This window comes from Chrysemys picta, chromosome 17 (assembly GCF_011386835.1).
Source record: "Chrysemys picta bellii isolate R12L10 chromosome 17, ASM1138683v2, whole genome shotgun sequence".
Classification (NCBI taxonomy): domain Eukaryota; kingdom Metazoa; phylum Chordata; order Testudines; family Emydidae; genus Chrysemys; species Chrysemys picta.
In genome coordinates this window covers 23,066,498-23,089,216 of record NC_088807.1, presented here as the reverse complement: position 1 = coordinate 23,089,216, position 22,719 = coordinate 23,066,498, and the positions used below count along the sequence as shown (strand labels likewise).

General features: G+C 71.7%; 2 protein-coding genes across 2 annotated transcripts in view; one reads left to right on the top strand and one right to left on the bottom strand.

Moving 5' to 3' along the window:
* Positions 1 to 208: 208 nt before the first annotated feature.
* Positions 209 to 18,027, bottom strand: PPP6R1 (protein phosphatase 6 regulatory subunit 1). Its single transcript, XM_065571610.1, is given in 25 exon segments — positions 209 to 2,359; positions 2,668 to 2,781; positions 2,955 to 3,060; positions 3,366 to 3,445; positions 4,374 to 4,536; positions 4,829 to 4,947; positions 5,317 to 5,453; positions 5,757 to 5,814; positions 6,366 to 6,389; positions 7,021 to 7,118; positions 7,308 to 7,397; positions 7,765 to 7,850; positions 8,118 to 8,233; positions 8,531 to 8,595; positions 9,088 to 9,219; positions 10,294 to 10,446; positions 10,707 to 10,872; positions 10,953 to 11,066; positions 11,719 to 11,779; positions 11,782 to 11,830; positions 12,353 to 12,418; positions 12,908 to 13,045; positions 13,559 to 13,745; positions 14,035 to 14,267; positions 18,005 to 18,027. Coding segments are annotated over 24 exon segments (2,553 nt in total). The 5' UTR covers positions 14,262 to 14,267; positions 18,005 to 18,027; the 3' UTR covers positions 209 to 2,355.
* Positions 18,028 to 19,231: 1,204 nt separating this feature from the next.
* Positions 19,232 to 22,719, top strand: part of LOC135976223 (uncharacterized) — a gene marked incomplete at its 5' end in the record, with an annotated part of 4,220 nt that continues 732 nt past the window's right edge. The window contains 3 exon segments of the mRNA XM_065570977.1: positions 19,232 to 19,262; positions 19,265 to 19,316; positions 19,734 to 19,820. Of these exon segments, the coding sequence (XP_065427049.1) occupies positions 19,232 to 19,262; positions 19,265 to 19,316; positions 19,734 to 19,820 (170 nt within the window).

The following is a 22,719-nucleotide window of genomic DNA, read 5'->3' as shown; positions in this document are numbered from 1 at the left end:
CGGGGGGGGGGGGGGGGGGGGGAGAGACATAAAATCGATTTCTCCCGCCTCATCCCCACCCAGCACCAGCTGATAACAGGGAGGCAGCTGCTGGGAGGAGTGGGGCGCAGGGGGGCTGGGAGCCCGGGCTCCTGGGTGCAATCCCTGGGGCTGGGCCCCGCACGGCGTGCTGCCCCCCCCGCCCCCCAGGAAGGAGGCCGCGGCACGCTCAGGCTTTAACCATTGTTTTTTATTTTCATCTGGAATAACAAAAGAGACGAGCCGGGGACCCACGAAACAGGGGGGATGGTCGCCGGCCGGGGAGGCCCCGGGCCAACCCCCAAAAGGCCACTTGATTTGGTTCCTGTTTAAGAGCTTTTAAATATTGCCACTAAAGGGGTAGCCGGGGGAGGGGGGATGGCTACCAGGACATCACTGTTGGCTACTGCTGACTTTGGGAGGGGGCCGGGGGGGGGGAATTCAGTGCTTTTAAAAAGGAGAAAGGTGCGTCGCAGGCCCATCTGGCCCGGCGTCTGGCCCCGTCTCCTCCCAGCCAGGGGCCATGCGGGGGGGGGGGGGGTGTTGTGTTGTTTCAAAGTCTCTTTGTGCAAGGGGAGGGAATCAGACCCCACGCCTCCCTTCCAGCCTCACCCCCCCCCCCCCAAGCACCTGGGATCCCCCCCAAAACTAGTGCAATGCAGAACCTCTCTGGAGAGGCCGGGAAGATCAGTGTGGAGGGAGGGATGGGGGGGGCAGCCCCTCAGCTGACACCTGCTGATTGGTGGAGGACCCCTAGCCCCCCATGCGCTACAGCCTGAGCTATGGGGGCAAGGAACTTCCTAGGTCCCCATAAACCTTCCCCCACTCCTGAAGGGCCCCGAAACCCGAGGTGGGGAGGGAAAGAGACCCCCTCTCTGTACCGTATGCCCCCCGCCAGATCTGCTACAGGGTGGGTTTGGGGAGGCTGAGGGACCTGAGCCCCTACCATGGGGGAGGGAGCTGCCCCTCGGTACCCAGATACCCCCCCACAATTGTGGGGAAGGGGGGGACAAAGAGTTAACTCCCCCGCAGGGGCAAATGGAGGGGGAGACCATCAGAGCGGAGGTTGGGCTGGGGCCCTCCTAGACCTTCTGCCGGGAGGGGGGGGGGGGGGGGACGACACGACAGCTGGGGGTCCAGGCACCATTGTGGTCCCCGTGGAGGTGGGGGGCAGGCGGCCCTGCTCCCCCGCAGATGGGCTGTGGTCTGAGCCGGTGCTGGTGTTAGCAGTGGGATCTAGGAGGGGAGGCCACTGGGGGGGCGGGGGGGGAAGGTGTCCAAAAGGGCAGGTGCATTGTGGGCTGTTCGCATCCCCTCCCCCACTTGAAAAGTACCCGGGGGGGGGGTGGTGGAGACCACTTGTTCCTTCCTCCACTCTGACCGGCCGGTGCTGTTTCCTGGGGCGTGACCCATCTCTGCCCCCCAACACCTCTGCTTGGGGGAGACGGGGCAGCTCCAGCCCCCCAGGCCAGGGAAATAAATAACAAGGGGGAGCGGAAAACATGGGGTTAAAAGGGTCACAGAACCAGCTCTGGGAGGGAGGGACACGGATCTGTCCCACAGCCCTGAGTTCCACCCCTCCCTTGTAGTGCCCCCCCCGCACCTCCCCAGCCCGACCCACTGCACTCCCCACCTCCCCATGGGCCCCACCTCCCCATGCCCAACCCCGCCCCCAACACTCCCTGGCTCCACCCCCAACAGCTCCTAGTCCCGCCCACCATGTCCACCCTCAGCCTCCCTCCCCCCTCCCCCCCCAACTAAGCTGGGCTCTGGGGGGGGTACAGCCCCACCCCTGGCTGAGGCCCTGGACCCGACATGGGGGGGGGGGGGGGGGTAGAGTTGGTGTTGTGCTTATGCTGGAACCTGGGGGGACGGGGGGGGGGGTTTAAAATCTAATCTGTGTGGGGAGGGGCCCCCCTTCCCATGCCTGGCTGCCAGGGGAGCAGAGGGGGGAGATGGGGCAGGCTGGGGGGGGGGGGGGGGGGGGTTGGAAGCACAGTGGGGGGCTGGCATGGGAAGTGGGGGCCGGGGGGGGGGGGCGGGGTTAGTGCTTCCCAGAGTCACTTCTCCCAACGATTCGCTTTCAATTCCGTCGCCCTGCCGCCGATTTCAGTGCAAAAAGGGGGGGGGGGGACGGGGGGGCTCACACCAGCCTGCCGGGGGGGGGGGCTCAGCTGTCTCGCCATGAGCATCCTGTGATGGGGGAGACTGTGCCTCCCGTCCTGTGCTGCCCCCACCCATGGGAACGGGCTCTCCTTGGGCGGGGCGGGCTCCGGGAGGGGAGGCTCCCCCCAGCCCCCCACGATCAGCAGCTTCCCCAGGCGCCCTCTGCGAGCTTTATCTGGGGAGGAGAGAGAGACGGACGGGGGGGGGGTCATCACTGTTCCATCGCCCCCCCCCATTCCCAAATCGGGGACCCCCCCCACCCCATCTGCCCGGACCTCCCAACCCAGGGCCCATCGCCCCAGCCTAGGCCAATTTAACACCCCCCCATGCACAGGATTTGATGGGGTCACAGGCTAGAGTGCCCCCCCGATCCTGAGGGGGATCCCCCCTACTGAGCCCCTCCCACCAGGCAGCCCCCCATCGAGCTGACCCCCCACCGGCTGAGCGCTCCTCGGGGGGGGGGGGGGGGTGTTCTGGGCTCACCTGGCTGCCGGCTGCTGCTGCCTCTGGGGGGCGCCGTTCTCCGCCTTCGGGGCGGCCGCGGCCCCCGGGAGCCGCTGGCTGGCGTCAGAGGTAGATAGGGGGGCCCCTTCCGTGCTGGGGGGGGGGGGGGAGAAACAGCTGGGTGAGGGGTGGGGCCAGGGCTGGCTCCTCCCCCACCCCACAAGCCCCACCCCCGGGTTCAGCCATGTCCTAGGGCACCCTTCCCCCCGCCCTCCCCGCCCATGGGCGCTGGCACCCCCGCGTTTGCCCCTCCCCCTCGGCGTTACTTTGGCCTGGCTGCGGCGGGGGCGGGCGGAGGTGCCGATTGGCCGTTCAGCGCCGGGTCGCTGCTCTCGCAGGGCGATTCCGCACGGGGGGGCTCCGGGGGGGCTGCTGGAGAGAGGGAGCATTAGGGGCCCATCAATGCGGTCGTTCTGCCCCCCCCACTCCCCCCCAGCCCCATGGGCCCAACCTCCCCCCAGCCCGGATCCACAGGCCCAGACACCCTCCCCCCGACTTAGCTCAGACCCATGGGCTCAAGATCCCTGCCCCTGCCCCCCCAAGGAAGACCCCCCACCGCGGGGGCTGGTGGTGGAAAGGTGATGCAACCCCCGCCCCGCTCCCACGGCCACCCCAGGGCTCACAGCCCAGGGGTCAATGCTGGGGGGAGGGGGGCAGGTTGCCGCGGTGACACTCACCTCCCCCCGAAGATACATTGCTGCTTGTCGGTTCCTGAGGGTGGGGTCCCTGGGCAGAGCCTGACGGGGCGTCTGACGGGCTGCAGAAATACGCCCCCAACTGAGTCAGACCCACGGGCCCCTCGACCCCCAGCCTCCCTCCCCGTTCCAGACCAACGGGGCCCATCGACCCCGGCCTCCCGCCCCCTCCCCAGCCCAGACCCGACCCACGGGCCCATCGATCCCGGCCTCCCGCCCCCTTCCCGACCCACGGGCCCATCGACCCCGGCCTCCCGCCCCCTTCCCGACCCACGGGCCCATCGACCCCGGCCTCCCGCCCCCTTCCCGACCCACGGGCCCATCGACCCCGGCCTCCCGCCCCCTTCCCGGCCCACGGGCCCATCGACCCCGGCCTCCCGCCCCCTTCCCGGCCCACGGGCCCATCGACCCCGGCCTCCCGCCCCCTTCCCGGCCCACGGGCCCATCGACCCCGGCCTCCCGCCCCCTTCCCGGCCCAGACCCGACCCACGGGCCCATCGACCCCGGCCTCCCGCCCCCTCCCCAGCCCAGACCCGACCCACAGGCCCATCAACCCCGGCCTCCTGCCCCCTCCCCAGCCCAGACCCGACCCACGGGCCCATCGACCCCGGCCTCCCGCCCCCTCCCCAGCCCAGACCCGACCCACGGGCCCATCAACCCCGGCCCCCTGCCCCCTCCCCAGCCCAGACCCGAGCCACAGGCCCATCGACCCCGGCCTCCCGCCCCCTCCCTAGACCCGAGCCACAGGCCCATCGACCCCAGCCTCCCGCCCCCTCCCCAGACCCGAGCCACGGGCCCATCGACACCGGCCTCCCACCCCCTCCCCAGACCCAACCCACAGGCCCATCGACCCCGGCCTCCAGCCCCCTCCCTAGACCCGAGCCATGGGCCCATCGACCCCGGCATCCCGTCTTCCACAGCAGCTGGTGCCCCCCCGAGGCCAATGAAGATGAGGCCGCCCTGCGGCGGGCGGAGGGGCTTGGGTCTCACCTGGTTAGCGCTGGGGTGTCTGTATACAGGGCCCAGCTCCCTTCTGTGGGGGGGCGGGAGGCGTCCGAGCCGGGCCTGTCCCACACAGCCACCCCAGTGTCCACCCCGCCGTTGGGGGGAAGCGGAGCGGGGGGCTCTGCAGGCACCGGGTCAGGGCTGGCCCCTGAGAAGGGAGAGCAGAGAGCGGGGTCAGGGCCGGGCAGACGCCCCTTGCTCCGATTCCCTGGTGCCAGCGGGCAACACCGGCACCCACCGGGCGCAGCGGCTTGGGCTGGCCACCACCGAAAGTAGGAAGTGAGGCCTTGATTTGCATGTTTGATGAATATGCACCACCTAATTTACATACGTGACCTAGACACCACCACCCCACCCAGAGCCACCCCCCAACCTTCTCCTCTGGCTCCGCCCTCCCCCCCCCACCATTGGATTCACCTCGTTCTCCACTGGGGTCTTACCCTCGGCCTCGCCACCGCCTCCTCCTCCTCCGTCCTCCACGCCCCCGCCAGCGTCTTCCTCCTCGCCCTCCTCCTCCTCCGAGTCCCGGCTGCCCTCGCTGTCCGTGCTGCCACAGCTCCTGCCGCAGGGAGAGAATGGGCCGGCATCAGCCCCCCGGGCCCATCTACCCGGGTATCCCGCCCCCTTCCCAGACCCAACCCCTGGGCCCATCTACCCCAGCCTCCCGCCCCATCCCGGATCAGCCCCGCCGGGCCCATCTACACCGTCCCCTCCCCACCTCCCGGATCAGATCCATGAGCTCATCCAACCTGGTATTTATCCCAGAGCTGGGGAGAGAACCCAGGAGTCCTGGCTCCCAGCCCCCCCTTGCTCCAACCACTAGCCCCCACTCTCCTCCCAGAGGCAGGGAGAGAACCCAGGCATCCTGGCTGCCCCCGAGACCAGGAGGCCCCGTGCCTGCCCCCCTGGAGTCACTGGGGGCCAGTACCTGGGCCCTGCGGGCTGCGGGGGCCCCCCCGAGTAGCCCAGCTCCTTCTCCTGCCAGGCGTCCTCCCCGTCCGAGTCGTCATCGTCAAACTGCTGGATCCGCTCCTTGTAGCAGACTTCAAACAGGTTGGAGTTGGGCTGGGGGAAGGGGGAAGAGTCAGGGTACCGGCTGGGGGCATGACGGGGACGACGACAAGGGGGTGGCCACGGGGGGGAACATTCATGCGCTTGTCATCGGCGCTCGGCGAGGTGATGCTGGGAATGGGGGGCACCATGGGAGGGTGGCGCAGGCGTTAAGAGAAGGGCAGAGGGCACAGCAGAGGCGTGGCGGGGGGTGATGCGGAGCTAGGGAAGGTGGGGAGGGGGGCAGTGGGGTTGGGACGCAGAGCCAGGGGGACATCGGGGGCGGGGCCGAGGCCGCGGGGCGGGGGGGGCACTCACACTGTCGTCGTCGGCGCTCAGCGAGAAGCTCAGGCTGCCCGTCCTGTCGAAGGGGGCGCTGGAACAGAGAACGCACCATGACAGGCGGCCGCTCCCGCATCAAACGGGGGGTGCCGCTGGCCACTCCCCACCACAAGCATTGGGAAGAGACCAGCTGCTGAGGGGCTGCTGCTAGACCCCTCTCCCCTCCTAGAGCCAGGAGAGAACCCAGGAGTCCTGTCTCCCAGCCCCCCCAGCTCTAACCACTAGACCCCACTCCCCTCCCAGAGCCGGGAGAGAACCCAGGAGTCCTGGCTCCCAGCCCCCCCCCCCCACTCTAACCACCACACCCCACTCCCCTCCCATGTGCTAGGAAAGGGGGTGCCAGCCCGGGCGGGTGGGGGGTGCATGAGGGCAGTTGGGGCCCCAAGGGCTGCTGGGACGGTTAACCCCGCGTTGCCTGGATCTGTGCCCAACTGAGTCCCCGATGGCAGGATTTCCTGAAAGGGCCGGAAGGGTTGAAATGGGGTTCTCCTCTCCACCCCCTTGCTCTCGGGGATGGGGAGGGGTCCGGCTGGTGTCACATGCCCCTGCCGGGGGTCTGGGAGGGGGGTGCGGGGGGGTTGTTACCTCTTGAGTTGGCGGAAGTGGGCGCTGGAGGCAGCGGAGAGAAAAAGAGAAGCAGAGACATGAAGCCGAGAGGGGTTTGTGGGGGGGCTGGGGTGCCCCACACCAAGGGGGGGCTGCTCAACAGGCAGGGGGCGCTACTGCCAGCACCCTGGTCCCACGGCAGTGGTGGTGGTGGGGGGTCTGATGTGACGCTGCCCTGTTGCTCTACGCGGGGTCTCCGGGGAGGCAGGAAGCCAAGGAGAGGGGTTATGAGGTGTCAGCCTGTCCCGGACTACTCCCCTACTTCGTCTCACAGCCCCCCGCCACATGGGGTCCCCGGGGAGGCAGGGGGGCCAACGGGATACCGTGTGCAAAGCTGGGTTAGAAGCACACATTCAGCGTCCCCCCGGAAGCACAGGGGTTCGTTTGCGCAGAACCTCCAGTTAGAGTGAATGAGCCGGGGGGGGAGGGGGGGGTCACCCCAAAAGGCGCGGCACCGACAGGAGTCATGGCACAGCCGGGGAGAGAACCCAGGAGTCCTGGCTCCTGGCCCACAGCAGAGAAGGTGGATCTGGTGCCACCTAGTGGCCCTGTTCCCTAGTGCACCCCCTCAGCGAGTGTGGGGCAGCGGATGCGGACGGGCCGGGAGGAGGGGGGGTTCCAGGCAGACACACACTTGACACTCTCCTCCTGCTCCCCGAATTCCTCGTCGTTGAAGCCGAAGTGGTCGATGAAGGCCGAGGTCACCTGCTGCATCTGGTAATCCACGAAGGCCTGGCGAGGATGGACAGACACAGACAGACAGAAGCTGGGCGGGCATCCGGCACAGGGGGGCTGGGTATCCGGGGACCCCTCGCCCGGCGCTGGGATGTGGCCCCTCTGGGGTGGGGCGCGGGGGCTGGGTATCCGGGGACCCCTCGCCCGGCGCTGGGACGCGGCTGGCTCTGGGGGGGGCAGACCCACCTGCTGTAGCACGGCCTCCTGGGGGAAGTTGAACTCCTTCAGGTCGTTCTCCTCATCGTCGCTGGACGAGTGCAGATTGTGCATGTTCACCTGTAGGGGGCACCGGGGCTCGTTAGGGTCATGGTACGGGGGCGGGGGGGCAGTGAGTCCCATCCCTCTCCCCGACACCTCCCAGCCATGGGGGGCAGCACCAGCCGGGTGGGTCCCTCAGAACATGTGACAGAGCCCCGGGACAATGCTCAGGCGTTAGGCGGCGGAACTCCCTGCTACAAGACGGAGCTGACGCTAGAGCAAGGATGGGCTCGCGGCTTCCACGGTAGTTGGCACAGGGCAGGAAGCCAGTGGGCACGTGGGGCTGACCGGGGGGGCTGGCATCGGAGCGGAGAGCTGGACAGACGTGGGGGTAGCACCGGGCAGGATGGGCCTGTGGGGTTGGGGGGGGGGGGAGAAAACTCACCAGATCCACCACGTTTTTCTTGTTGGTCTCTGCCAGGGGCCCCGAGACGAATTTCTCCCACCGCTCCTGCTCCTCCTCCGGCAGCTCTGTCACGGCAGGGGCACCGGGGTGAGATGGCGCCCCCCCATGGGCGGCAGCTCCCCGCCACAGCTCCACACCACTGCCCCGGGGGGCAGGGAACAGCCACAGAGCCGGGGGCCCCAGCCCCTATCCACACCCTCCCGGCCCCACACCCCCAGCACAGGGCGCCCCACTGACCGCCCACTAAGGGTCACCGCAGCCCACAACCAGGCAGGAAGCCGGTTCTGTGCCCAGCGCTGGCCCGGCGCCCCACGCAGGCCGCCCGCACCTACCTTTCAGCAGCTGCCCCACGAGGGCGACATGAGGGCCCTTCTCGGAGCTCTGGACGAGGGCATTGGCGATGCGCGTCAGGTGGCCCATGTACCCCCTCCGCCGGCCTCCGGCTGCCCTGCAACGGGACCCGAGGGCCGGGAGTCACCGCAGCGCCCACCCCCCAGGCAGGGCTGGGCTGCAGGGAGCGGGGCGGGGGGCTCCACAGAGGGCGCTCTCCCCAGCAGTCAGGGCCGGGCACTAGGGGGCGCTCCCACACCGTCCACCCCAGCACATGGCTCAAGAGAGCTGGGCTCCACCCCTCTCCCCGGCTCTGGGAGGGCTGTGGGGTTTGGTGGGGCTGGGAGCCAGGACTCCTGGGTTCCCCCCGCGTCGTGTGGGGGTGTCTCGCTCTTCACCCCCACCCACCACTTACTGCGTCTGCTCGTTCTCCTCCCAGGCCGACAGGATTCGGTGCACCAGGCGGCATTTCTGCAGCAGCTGCAGGGGCGGGAGAGAAGGGGGCAGCGGGTCATGGCCGGGCGGGGCAGAGACGGGGCCCAACGCTGACTTGGGGAGCAGGAGGCACTGCTGGTTGGGGGGGGGGGGGGGGGGGAGCCAGGACTCCTGGGTTCTCTCCCTGGCTCTGGGAGGGGAGTGGGGTCTAGTGGTTAGAGCAGGGGGGTGGGGGGGCTGGGAGTCAGGACTCCTGGGTTCTATCTCCGGCTCTGGGAGAGGGTGGGGTCCAGTGGGTTAGAGGGGGAGGGGGGCTGGGAGCCAGGACTCCTGGGTTCTATCTCTGGCTCTGGGAGAGGGTGGGGTCCAGTGGGTTAGAGGGGGAGGGGGGCTGGGAGCCAGGACTCCTGGGTTCTATCCCTGGGGCCAGTTATAACCTTGGAGGAAGAAGGCGACTGCAGATCCTGCCCACACTGGGCTGCCCCTCCTCCCCCCCACCCCCACCCCCCGGGAGCTTCGAGGGTCCCCCCCACTCACATGCTTGACGACGGGGCTGTCTGGGGGGGGCTGCGAGTCCTCAGGGGGGGCGCCGGCCCGCAGCAGGGTGCTCAGACACGCCTCCAGCTGGGCGTGCAGGAAATTGTTGTAGGTGTATTTGAAATACAGGTCCTGGGCGAGAAAGAGGGAGAGACGGAGCTCGGGGCAGCGTTTGCAAGGGACACCGGGCACCAGCCTGGCTGTGGCGCCGAGCCGCCGGGGGCTGGGTACACGGGGACCCCTCGCCCGGCGCTGGGACGCGGCCCCTCTGGGATGGGGCGGGGTGGGGGGGCTGGGTACACGGGGACCCCTCGCCTGGCGCTGGGACGCTGCCCCTCTGGGATGGGGCGGGGTGGGGGGGCTGGGTACACGGGGACCCCTCGCCTGGCGCTGGGATGCGGCCCCTCTGGGATGGGGTGGGGGGGCTGGGTACACGGGGACCCCTCGCCTGGCGCTGGGACGCGGCCCCTCTGGGATGGGGCAGGGTGGGGGGGCTGGGTACACGGGGACCCCTCGCCCGGTGCTGGGACGTGGCCCCTCTGGGATGGGGCAGGGTGGGGGGGCTGGGTACACGGGGACCCCTCGCCCGGCGCTGGGACGCGGCCCCTCTGGGATGGGGCGGGGTGGGGGGGCTGGGTACACGGGGACCCCTCGCCCGGTGCTGGGACGTGGCCCCTCTGGGATGGGGCGGGGTGGGGGGGCTGGGTACACGGGGACCCCTCGCCCAGTGCTGGGACGCAGCCCCTCTGGGGTGGGGAGGGAGGGCTGGGTATACGGGGACCACTCGCCCGGTGCTGGGATGCAGCCCCTCTGGGGTGGGGGCTGGTGGTAGAGCTGGTCGCTTTGGGACAGGAAGTGAAGCAATCTCCTTCCCAGATCTGGGATTGGAGCTGGACTCCAGGGGCTGTGCCCTGGTTTCGTCTTTTAACCATGGGGCAGAAATCAAAGTAAACTCGTCCCCTCCGAAACCTCCTGCACCATCCGTTCCCGTCGCCAGGCAGGACGAGCGCTGACCAGATACCAGGCTAAATGGGCCCGTGGCTCTGACCCGGGGCGGGATGGAGGGGGCTGGGCCCCTGGCTCTGACCCGGCGGGGTGGGGGGGGGGAAAGGACCCCAGGGCCGATGGGCCCCTGGTCTGACTTCCACGATCTTGGCCCTGCCCTCCGTTACCCTCCCATTGGCTGACCCCGCCCCTGGCACTCACCAGCATGGTGTTGAGGGCGTCCAAGCCCAGCAGCTCCTCCTGCAGCCCCGCGTCGCCGGCACCCAGCGAGCTGCCCAGCAGCTTCACCACCTGCAGCCGCGTGTTCCCCAGCGGCGGGTCCAGCAGCCCCCACGTCATCTGCAGGGCCGGCCGCTGTGGGGCGCAGCGGTTAGCACAGCCGAGAGAACCCAGGCGTCCGGGCAGCCACACCCAACCCCCTCCCAGAGCCAGGAAAAGAACCCAGGAGTCCTGGCTCCTAGCCCGCCCTGCTCTAACCACTAGACCCCACTCCCCTCCCAGAGCCAGGGACAGAACCCAGGAGTCCTGGCTCCCAGCCCCCCCTGCTCTAACCACTAGCCCCCACTCCCCTCCCAGAGCCAGGGATGGAACCCCGGAGTCCGGGGGCCTATTACCTTCGGGGGGTCGATCAGCAGCTGGTGGAAGTCCCGGAGGTAACCTCTGAGGGCCAGCAGGGTGCTGGGGCTGGCCTGGCAGGCGCTGCCGTCCGAGCCCAGAGGCCCCAGCTCCAGCTGCCCTTCCAGGGGGCAGTAAAAGCTGCCCATCCCCCCAGCCTCGGACCTGCAGGGGGCAGAGCGAGGGGTGAGCGCGGGCGGGGCGGCTGGCTGGCCCCCCCCCTCCCGCCAGCTCCGCCCCCTCACCTGGCTCGGCGCGGCTCCAGCAGCGTCAGCAGCACCTGGATCCCGCTGACGATGACGGACTCGTCCCGCTCGCCCGCCAGCATGTTCCCCAGCAGCTGCTCCACGGTCTCCTGCCTGCGGGGGGGCCCAACACCCCGCCCCCACCCCAGTCAGGGGGGCCGGCCGAGGGGATCCCCGGGTCCCCAAACACCCCGCCCCCACCCCAGTCAGGGGGGCCGGCCGAGGGGATCCCCGGGTCTCCTGCCTGCGGGGGGGCCCCAACACCCCGCCCCCACCCCAGTCAGGGGGGCCGGCCGAGGGGATCCCCGGGTCTCCTGCCTGCGGGGGGGCCCCAACACCCCGACCCCACCCCAGTCAGGGGGGCCGGCCGAGGGGATCCCCGGGTCCCTGACGCCTGGCTGAGGAGTCCCCAAACACCCCATCCCCTGGGGACCCAGCCCTGCCCCCCGCCCCCCAGGGGCCGCGTCTCAGCACCGGGTGAGGGTCCTTGGCTCATGGGCTGGGAGCTTCGTGCTTCTGCTTCGCCATCGTTAACTTGGGTTGATACTGGGAGGGCCGGGACGCCTCTCCCAGGTCTGCCGGTGCCCCTCACTCCCGACCCACAGCCCCCTGCTAGCCCAACCCTGGGCTGCCCCCTCCCCCAGGTCTGCGGGTGCCCCTCAGCCCCTCCCCCAGCCCCCTGCTCGCCCAGCCCTGGGCTGCCCCCTCCCCCAGCCCAGCCGGTGCCCCTCACTCCCGACCCGCAGCCCCACAGCCCCACACTCACTTCTCCAGCGTGGCCAGCAGCTGGTCAGGTTCGGGGCTGTCCTGAATCTGCATCATCTGCTCCGGCTCAGTCGGATGATGTCACACAGGGACTGGGCGGCATTGGAATGTTGCTGGGGTGGGGGGGGAAGAGACCCGGTTACCGGGGCGATGGGAAAGGCGGGGCCAAGTAGTGGGAGGCGGGGCCAGTCCCTCTGCCACGCCCCATCGGAGCTGCTGGCTTAAAGGAATGGACCCCCATCGCAGTAAGGACTGGTGGCAGCGGGAGCCAGGACTCCTGGGTTCTCTCCCTGGCTCTGGGAGGGGAGGGGGGTCTAGTGGTTAAAGCGGGGGGGCTGGGAGCCAGGACTCCTGGGTTCTCTCCTGCTCTGGGAGGGGAGGGGGGGTCTAGTGGTTAGAGCAGGGGGGGCTGGGAGCCAGGACTCCTGGGATCTCTCCCTGGCTCTGGGACGGGAGGGGAGGGGGGGTCTAGTGGTTAGAGCAGGGGGGCTGGGAGCCAGGACTCCTGGGTTCTCTCCTGGCTCTGGAGGGGAGTGGGGTCTAGTGGTTAGAGCAGGGGGGCTGGGAGCTCCCCACCCGTAGCTGTCCCCGCCATGTTCCGCCCCCCAAGGCGCAGGCCGTACAGAGCCGCTCACATTGTCGTCTTTCAAAGGGTGAATCATCTCGATCAGTCTCTGCACGATCTTCTCCTCGTTCAGCCACTGTGAAGGGAACAGCACGTCTCGGTGCCCCGCGCTCCCGACCCGCAGCCCCTGCTAGCCCAGCCCTGGGCTCCCCCCTCCCCCCCAGCTCTGCCCGTGCCCCTCACTCCCGACTCGCAGGCCCCATGTCCTGGGCCCCCCCACCCATGAGTTAGTTATGGGGCTGGGTATCCCCGGCTCAGCCTGGCTGAAGCTGGGGGGGGGGGGGGGGTGTGAAGGCACCAAGGCAGTTTCTACCAATGGAGTGAGATAGCCCTGGAGTAGCCAATGAGACGTGGGGCAGGATGTGGGGCTGGACACAGGGCAGCAAGTGAGACGGAGCAGGGGCCCCTGCAGACAAAAAGGGGCGGGTCCAGCAGGCACGAAGGGGGCGGGGCAGTGGGTGCCTAGGGGCGGGTCCAGCGGACACGAAGGGGCGGGGCAGTGGGTGTCCAGGGGCGGGGCCAGCAGACACGAAGGGGCGTGGCCAGCGGGAAGCCCCGCCCTTACATTGAAGACGTCCTGGCGCAGCACGGGCTGCTCCACGCAGGTCAGCAGGCGTAGCAGCAGGTCCATGATGGCCGAGGTGCCGATGTGCCGTAGCAGCAGGCTCACGAAATCGTCCTTCTTGCGCAGGAAGGCCACAATCTGCAAGGTGCGGGCCAGCCCCCATTAGCCTGGGGAACCCCCCACCACCGGGGCCGCCCAGCTTCGGGGCCTGAGCTGCCTCGGCCGATGAGGAGGGAACAGGCAGCCGGGACGCCAGGCTAGACGGGCAGAGGTGCCGCAGTGATTGGGAGGGGCCGGGGGTCCGGATGAGCCCGTCTCACTCAAGGGCAGCGGCACAGGTCTGAGGGGCAGCAACGGCCACAACTCTGGGCCCATCTAGCCCGGTCTCCCGCCTGCGCCGGGGGGGGGGGGGTGCTACGGAGAGGGGCCACCCCCTCCACAGCTCAAAGGGGGCCAGCTACTGGCAGGCTATTAGTGGGATTCTGGTAACACCCCCTCTCCCCCCCCCACACACACACCCCGGCTGGGATCGGGGGCCCATCGTGCCAGGCGCTGCACAGAGGTGGCGTGCCAGCCAGTCCTGGCCCCAAGAGCTGGCAGGCGGAAGGGAAACCGAGGCAGGGGGAGGCTGGGGCTGGCCGCCCGGCACACCTGGTCTGTCTTGCGGTTGATGAGGATGCCCATGACCTTGCTGAAGAAGCTGGCCAGCAGCGGGTTCAGGACCCCGTGGCCCTGCAGGAAGCCGTAGAGACGCCGCAGCAGCCCCTCGTCCTCACCCAGCGCGTCCGTGATCGGGCTCACGTCCGACGTCAGGATCTCGCACGACACGCTGGGGTACCTGCGGGGGAGGGGACATGAGCACCCGCAGCCCCCTGCTAGCCCAGCCCAGCCCCCCTAGCCTGCCGGTGCCCCTCACTCCCGAACCGCAGCCCCCTGCTAGCCCAGCCCTGGGCTCCCCCAGCCCTGCCGGTGCCCCTCACTCCCGACCCGCAGCCCTGCTAGCCCAGCCCTGGGCTCCCCCCAGCCCTGCCGGTGCCCCTCACTCCCGACCCGCAGCCCCCTGCTAGCCCGGCCCTGGGCTCCCCAGCCCTGCCGGTGCCACTCACTCCCGCCCCGCAGCCCCTCACTTGTAGCGCAGCCGCTCGTCCAGCTCGGCAGGGGGCTCCTCGGTCACGCAGGTCACCAGCGCCTCCATGTGCTGCGGCTGCACCAGGAAGTCCAGCAGCCGGCGGTTCACCACCTTGCGCTCCTGCAGCACATCGTCCTCATCCAGCAGCTCCCGCAGCGTCAGGTCGGCGCGCTCCAGCAGCGTCTCGATGTGCGAGCTGGAGTGCAGGTCGAACTTCCAGAACATGGCGCCCTGCGGGGGGGCGCGGAAAGGGGGGGTCAGCGGCCACAGATCCCCCACAGCACAGGCGGCGACCGAACTCCGGGCTCGGGGAGGCCAGTCCCCAGCCCGGACCACCCCTTCTGCCCAAGGGCCCACCCCTCCCCTCGGAGTTCCCTCCCTCCCCCCGAATTCAGCCCCACGTGGGTCAGTCACACACTCTGCCCTAGAGATCTGGACAGGTGAGGTTGGGGCAACGACAGAGATCAGGGACACCCCCACACACACACGTCGACAAGGGCCAGATGCTTCATAGACACCCCCCTCCTGCAACTTGATCGGGGCCGGATGGGAGCCGGCACCCCATAGGGGAAAGCCCTGGGCCCCATTCCCTGCCCCCTGAGCCAGCCAGTCCCTGCCCTGGGGCCGGATGGGAGCCAGCGCCCACCACCACCCAGATCTCTCTCCGGTTTCCTACAGGGATGCTCTGATCAGTCCCAGGCCAGCAGGGGAGACCAGCTCAGACCCACAGCGGCTGGGGGCAGGGAGTGGCTCACAATCAGGAAGGGGGGCGACCCTCAAACCATGGTGCACGGGGGGAGCAGGGACGAGGGCCCGTCCATCACATGCCCTGCGGGCCCCCCACTCACCAACCTGTTCATGTTAGAAATGTCTGAGTTCAGGGCCCCAGCGCGCCAGGCGCTGCACAGACACACACATCCCGTCCCCCCTGCCCAACTGAGATCAGGGCCCCATCACGCCCGGCGCTGCACAGACAAGACACAGCCCTGGGCCTGAACCTACACAGATGAAGGCAGGACACCCCCCCCCACCCCCACGCGCCCCGCGCAGCGTGGACTCAGCAGCCGCCCTGGAGCCAGCGCTCACACGCAGCTCTCCCACGCCCTCACACTAGGCCAGCCTCCCTCCCGGGTGAGGCTAACAGCCATCGCCGCAAGGTTAACAAACAGGCTCCGGCCCCCCCCTCCCGCCCACGCAGCCCCGTTCGCAGCCCTACCCCTGCGGCAGCCAGCTTCCCTCCAGAGCCCAGCCAGGCCGCGCCGGGCAGGGGAAGCACGAGGCCGGCAGATACAGCTGCGGAGGCCTGGGTCCCCGGGCGGCCGGCTTTGGGCGCTGCAAGAGTAACGGAAGCGACAGGAAATGGGTTTGCAGAAGGGGAGAGAGACAGTGACAGGAGAGCAGAACAGAGCGTGCGAGGGGCGGGGGCCACACCCCAGAACCCCAACCTTCCGCCTCCAGCTCCCCGCCGGCGCCCCACACTGCCCCTTAGCCTCGGGGACCTGCCTGTGCACAGCCTGCGGCTGGCTCTAGGCAGCGCCTGGCGCAACAGGGTCCTGAGCTCAGCTGGGCAGGGACCCCCCTCGCTGGGTCTGGGCAGCGCCCAGTATGACAGGGCCCTGATCTCAGCTGGGCAGGGACCCCCTCGCTGGGTCTGGGCAGCGCCCAGTATGACAGGGCCCTGATCTCAGCTGGGCAGGGACCCTCTCGCTGGGTCTGGGCGGCGCCCGGCACAACGGGGTCCTGATCTCAGCTGGGCAGGGACCCCCTCGCTGGGTCTGGGCGGCGCCCGGCACGACGGGGCCCTGAGCTCAGCTGGGCAGGGACCCCCTCGCTGGGTCTGGGCAGCACCTGGCACGACGGGGCCCTGATCTCAGCTGGGCAGGAACCCCCCTCGCTGGGTCTGGGCAGCGCCCAGTATGACAGGGCCCTGATCTCAGCTGGGCAGGGACCCCCTCGCTGGGTCTGGGCAGCACCCGGTATGACAGGGCCCTGATCTCAGCTGGGCAGGGACCCTCTCGCTGGGTCTGGGCGGCGCCCGGCACGACGGGGCCCTGATCTCAGCTGGGCAGGGACCCTCTCGCTGGGTCTGGGCGGCACCCGGCACGACGGGGCCCTGATCTCAGCTGGGCAGGGACCCCCCTCGCTGGGTCTGGGCGGCGCCCGGCACGACGGGGCCCTGATCTCAGCTGGGCAGAGGGACCCCCTCGCTGGGTCTGGGCGGCGCCCGGCACGACGGGGCACTGATCTCAGCTGGGCAGGGACCCCCCTCGCTGGGTCTGGGCAGCACCCGGCACGACAGGGCCCTGATCTCAGCTGGGCAGGGACCCCCTCTTGCTGGGTCTGGGCGGCGCCCGGCACGACGGGGCCCTGATCTCAGCTGGGCAGGGACCCCCTCGCTGGGTCTGGGCAGCACCCGGCACGACAGGGCCCTGATCTTAGCTGGGCAGGGACCCCCTCGCTGGGTCTGGGCAGCACCCGGTATGACAGGGCCCTGATCTCAGCTGGGCAGGGACCCTCTCGCTGGGTCTGGGCGGCGCCCAGCACAACAGGGCCCTGATCTCAGCTGGGCAGGGACCCCCCTCGCTGGGTCTGGGCGGCGCCCGGCACGACGGGGCCCTGATCTCAGCTGGGCAGGGACCCCCTCGCTGGGTCTGGGCAGCACCCGGTATGACAGGGCCCTGATCTCAGCTGGGCAGGGACCCCCCTCGCTGGGTCTGGGCAGCACCCGGTATGACAGGGCCCTGATCTCAGCTGGGCAGGGACCCCCTCGCTGGGTCTGGTCAGCGCCCAGCACAACAGGGCCCTGATCTCAGCTGGGCAGGGACCCCCTCGCTGGGTCTGGGCGGCGCCCGGCACGACGGGGCCCTGATCTCAGCTGGCAGGGACCCTCTCTCGCTGGGTCTGGGCGGCGCCCGGCACGACGGGGCCCTGATCTCAGCTGGGCAGGGACCCTCTCTCGCTGGGTCTGGGTGGCACCCGGCACGACGGGGCCCGTATCTCAGCTGGGCAGGGACCCTCTCGCTGGGTCTGGGCGGCGCCCGGCATGATGGGGCCCCGATCTCAGCTGGGCAGGGACCCAGCCTCCCCGGTGCAGGCCCGTGCGCGTCCCCCACTCCCTGCCCTTCCAAACGGCCCCAGCAGCACCGCCATGGGAGAGTCCAAAGCTGAAACCGAGGCACCGCCCACCGGCCCTTCCATGGTGAGATTTGAACTTGGGGCTCCCCGGACCAGCACTGAGCCGGCTGCTACCAGCAAAGGCTGAACAGTCGCTATCTTAGAATAATGCCTGCCTGGCACGGGGCTTATGGAAACCCGGCTGGGTGGCGAATGAAAGAGAGGGGAGGGCTGGAGACACACTGAGGTTACGCTGATTACACTCCAATTTCAGACCCAGATTGTGCGGGGTGGGGGAGTCACTCCAGATTGACCCCACTCGGCCCCCGGCAGGTCTCAGCTCCTAGCAGGAGTATTTAGCTGCTGAGTGCTTTGGGCAGGGGACTGTGCTACTCTGTACAGCACCTAGCACATCAGAGCCTGGGCACTGGTGAATGAAACGTGATTAATGATGAGAGTCCCGACTGGAACGAAAGACACCCCCGTGCCCCATTCCCCACCCCCCTGAGCCAGCCAGTCCCTGCCCTGGGGCTACATGGGAGCCTGCGCCTCTTAGAGGGGACAGGCCCCAGGCCCCATTCCCTGCCCCACTGCCCCGCAATACACGGGTTAGAAATTCTGTCACCCAGGTACCAGAAACGTCCCGCTCCCCCCAGTTGCTATCGACGCTTGACACCCGCCATGGCACGGAGATGGAGCACTCCGCCCGGGCCTTGGCACGTTGCCACCCAGCCACCTCCATGGTGCTTTCACCCATCCGGCGGCCAGGTCAGCCCGACGCCAGGAGCCGCACCAGCCGTGGCCTGCCCAGAGAGCGGCCCACGGGGGCCACAGCCGCTAGGACATCCACCCACCCCAGGTTCATGCGGAGCCCCTCCGCCTCCATGCGCCGGATGCACCTTCGCCCCTACAATTCCTCACCCTGGGCCCCACTTCAGAGGAGGGAAACTGAGGCACGAGAAGGGACTCGCCCCTCCACTGTCACATGGCCAGGCAGTGGCAGAGGTGGCGAGAGAACCCAGGAGTCTGGTTGGGGGGCCTTAGGGAGTCCCTAACGGGGGGAAGGGTCGCTGTGGGTCCCAGTCAAGTCCAGGGCTCAATGGGGGAGTCCTGGGGGTCTATGGGAGTCCTCAGGAGGTTCTAGTTCAACCCCCTGCTCAAAGCAGGACCAATCCCCAGATTTTTGCCCCAGATCCCTAAATGGCCCCCTCAAGGGTTGAACTCACAATCCTAGGTTTAGCAGGCCAATGCTCAGGGCCCCCGGGAGGGGGCGGGGGGAGAAGGTTATGGTGGGGGGGGGGGGGTCCCGGCGCGGGGGATTCGGGGCCCCGGGGGGGGGGTTATGGGGGGGGCCCCGGCGCGGGGGACTCAGGGCCCCCCGGGGGAGGGTTATGGGGGGGGCCCCGGCGCGGGGGATTCAGGGCCCCCCAGGGGGGGGGTTATGGGGGGGGCCCCGGCGCGGGGGAGTCAGGGCCCCCGGGGGGGGGGTTATGGGGGGGGTCCCGGCGCGGGGGATTCAGGGCCCCGGGGGAGGGGTTATGGGGGGGGTCCCGGCGCGGGGGATTCAGGGCCCCGGGGGAGGGGTTATGGGGGGGTCCCAGCGCGGGGGATTCAGGGCCCCGGGGGGGGGGTTATGCGGGGGGTGTCCCGGCGCGGGGGGATTCAGGACCCCGGGGGGGGGGGTTATGGGGGGGTCCCGGCGCGGGGGGATTCAGGACCCCGGGGGGGGTTATGGGGGGGGGTCCCGGCGCGGGGGGATTCAGGACCCCGGGGGGGGGTTATGGGGGGGGTCCCGGCGCGGGGGATTCGGGGCCCCGGGGGGGGGGGGGTTATGGGGAGGTCCCGGCCAGGGGGATTCGGGGCCCCGGGGGGGGGGTTATGGGGGGGGTCCCGGCGCGGGGGATTCGGGGCCCCGGGGGGCGGGTTATGGGGGGGGTCCCGGCGCGGGGGATTCGGGGCCCCGGGGGGCGGGGTTATGGGGGGGGGTCCCGGCGCGGGGGATTCGGGGCCCCGGGGGGGCGGGTTATGGGGGGGGTCCCGGCGCGGGGGATTCGGGACCCCGGGGGGGGGGGTTATGGGGGGGTCCCGGCGCGGGGGATTCGGGACCCCGGGGGGGGGGTTATGGGGGGGTCCCGGCCCGGGGGATTCAGGGCCCCGGGGGGGGGGGTTAGGGGGGGTCCCGGCGCGGGGGATTCAGGGCCCCGGGGGGGGGGTCAGGGGGGGTCCCGGCGCGGGGGATTCAGGGCCCCGGGGGGGGGGGTCAGGGGGGGTCCCGGCCCGGGGGATTCAGGGCCCCGGGGGGGGGGTCTGGGGGGGTCCCGGCGCGGGGGATTCAGGGCCCCGGGGGTGGGGGGTCTGGGGGGGTCCCGGCGCGGGGGATTCAGGGCCCCGGGGGGGGTATGGGGGGGGTCCCGGCGCGGGGGATTCAGGCCCCGGGGGGGGTTATGGGGGGGCCCCGGGGGGTTCAGGGCTCCAGGGGGGGGGTTATGGGGGGGTCCCGGCGCGGGGGATTCAGGGCTCCGGGGGGGGGTTATGGGGGGGGTCCCGGCGCGGGGGATTCAGGGCCCCGGGGGGGGGGGTTAGGGGGGGTCCTGGCGCGGGGGATTCAGGGCCCCGGGGGGGGGGTTATGGGGGGGTCCCGGCGCGGGGGATTCAGGGCCCCCTGGGGGGGTTATGGGGGGGTCCCGGCGCGGGGATTCAGGGCCCCGGGGGGGGGTCTGGGGGGGGTCCCGGCGCGGGGGATTCGGGGCCCCGGGGGGGGGTCTGGAGGGGTCCCGGCGCGGGGGATTCGGGGCCCCGGGGGGGGGGTTATGGGGGGGTCCCGGCCCGGGGGATTCAGGGCCCCCGGGGGGGTTATGGGGGGTCCCGGCCCGGGGGATTCAGGGCCCCCGGGGGGGGTTATGGGGGGGTCCCGGCGTGGGGGATTCAGGGCCCCCGGGGGGGGGTCTGGGGGGGTCCCGGCCCGGGGGATTCAGGGCCCCGGGGGGGGGGGTCTGGGGGGGTCCCGGCGCGGGGGATTCGGGGCCCCGGGGGGGGGGGGTTATGGGGGGGTCCCGGCCCGGGGGATTCAGGGCCCCGGGGGGGGGGTTATGGGGGGGTCCCGGCCCGGGGGATTCAGGGCCCCGGGGGGGGGGTTATGGGGGGGGTCCCGGCTCGGGGGATTCAGGGCCCCGGGGGGGGGTTACGGGGGGGGGTCCCGGCGCGGGGGGTTCAGGGCCCCCGGGGGGGGGGTTACGGGGGGGGGTCCCGGCGCGGGGGATTCAGGGCCCCGGGGGGGGGTGGTTATGGGGGGGGTCCCGGCGCGGGGGGTTCAGGGCCCCGGGGGGGGGGGTTATGGGGGGGGTCCCGGCGCGGGGGGTTCAGGGCCCCGGGGGGGGGGTTATGGGGGGGGGTCCCGGCCCGGGGGATTCAGGGCCCCGGGGGGGGGGGTTAGGGGGGGTCCCGGCGCGGGGGATTCAGGGCCCCCGGGGGGGGGGTTATGGGGGGGGGTCCCGGCGCGGGGGATTCAGGGCCCCGGGGGGGGGGGTTAGGGGGGGTCCCGGCGCGGGGGATTCGGGGCCCCGGGGGGGGGTGGTGATGGGGGGGGGTCCCGGCGCGGGGGATTCAGGGCCCCGGGGGGGGGGGGTGATGGGGGGGGGTCCCGGCGCGGGGGATTCAGGGCCCCGGGGGGGGGTGATGGGGGGGGGTCCCGGCGCGGGGGATTCAGGGCCCCGGGGGGGGGTGATGGGGGGGGGTCCCGGCGCGGGGGATTCAGGGCCCCGGGGGGGGGGTGATGGGGGGGGGTCCCGGCGCGGGGGATTCAGGGCCCCGGGGGGGGGGGGTTATGGGGGGGGTCCCGGCGCGGGGGGTTCCGGGCCCCGGGGGGGGGTGTTAGGGGGGGGGTCCCCGGCGCGGGGGATTCGGGGCTCCGGGGGGGGGGTTATGGGGGGGGTCCCGGCGCGGGGGATTCAGGGCCCCGGGGGGGGGGTTAGGGGGGGGTCCCGGCGCGGGGGATTCAGGCCCCGGGGGGGGGGGGGTGATGGGGGGGGGTCCCGGCGCGGGGGATTCAGGGCCCCGGGGGGGGGGTGATGGGGGGGGCTCCCGGCGCGGGGGATTCAGGGCCCGGGGGGGGGGGTGATGGGGGGGGGTCCCGGCGCGGGGGATTCAGGGCCCGGGGGGGGGTTTATGGGGGGGTCCCGGCGCGGGGGATTCGGGGCTCCGGGGGGGGGGTTATGGGGGGGGGTCCCGGCGCGGGGGATTCAGGGCCCGGGGGGGGGGGGTTAGGGGGGTCCCGGCGCGGGGATTCAGGCCCCGGGGGGGGGGGTGATGGGGGGGGGTCCCGGCGCGGGGGATTCCAGGGCCCGGGGGGGGGGTGATGGGGGGGGGGGTCCGGCGCGGGGGATTCAGGGCCCGGGGGGGGGGGGTGATGGGGGGGTCCCGGCGCGGGGATTCAGGGCCCCGGGGGGGGGGGTTATGGGGGGGGTCCCGGGCGGGGGATTCAGGGCCCCGGGGGGGGTTATGGGGGGGGTCCCGGCGCGGGGGGTTCAGGGCCCCGGGGGGGGGTTATGGGGGGGGGTCCCGGCGCGGGGGATTCGGGCCCCGGGGGGGGGTTATGGGGGGGGTTATGGGGGGGGTCCCGGCGCGGGGATTCAGGGCCCCGGGGGGGGGGGTGATGGGGGGGGGTCCCGGCGCGGGGGATTCAGGGCCCCGGGGGGGGTTATGGGGGGTCCCGGCGCGGGGGGTTCAGGGCCCCGGGGGGGGTTATGGGGGGGGTCCCGGCGCGGGGGGTTCAGGGCCCGGGGGGGGGTTATGGGGTGGGGTCCCGGCGCCGGGGGATTCGGGGCCCCGGGGGGGGTTATGGGGGGGTCCCGGGGCGGGGGATGCAGGGCCCCCGGGGGGGGTGGTTATGGGGGGGGTCCCGGCGCGGGGGGTTCAGGGCCCGGGGGGGTTATGGGGGGGGTCCCGGCGCGGGGGATTCAGGGCCCCGGGGGGGGGGTTATGGGGGGGTCCCGGCGCGGGGGATTCAGGGCCCCGGGGGGGGTTATGGGGGGGGTCCCGGCGCGGGGGGTTCAGGGCCCCGGGGGGGTTTTGGGGGGGGTCCCGGCGCGGGGGGTTCAGGGCCCCGGGGGGGGGGTTATGGGGGGGTCCCGGCGCGGGGGGTTCAGGGCCCCGGGGGGGGGTTATGGGGGGGGTCCCGGCGCGGGGGGTTCAGGGCCCCGGGGGGGGGTTATGGGGGGGGTCCCGGCGCGGGGGATTCAGGGCCCCGGGGGGGGGGGTTATGGGGGGGGGGTCCCGGCCCGGGGGGATTCAGGGCCCCGGGGGGGGGGGTTATGGGGGGGTCCCGGCCCGGGGGATTCAGGGCCCCCGGGGGGGGGTTAGGGGGGGTCCCGGCCCGGGGGACTCAGGACCCCCGGGGGGGGGGTTATGGGGGGGTCCCGGCCCGGGGATTCAGGGCCCCCGGGGGGGGTTATGGGGGGTCCCGGCCCGGGGATTCAGGGCCCCCGGGGGGGGTTATGGGGGGGTCCCGGCGTGGGGGATTCAGGGCCCCCGGGGGGGGTTAGGGGGGTCCCGGCGCGGGGGATTCGGGGCC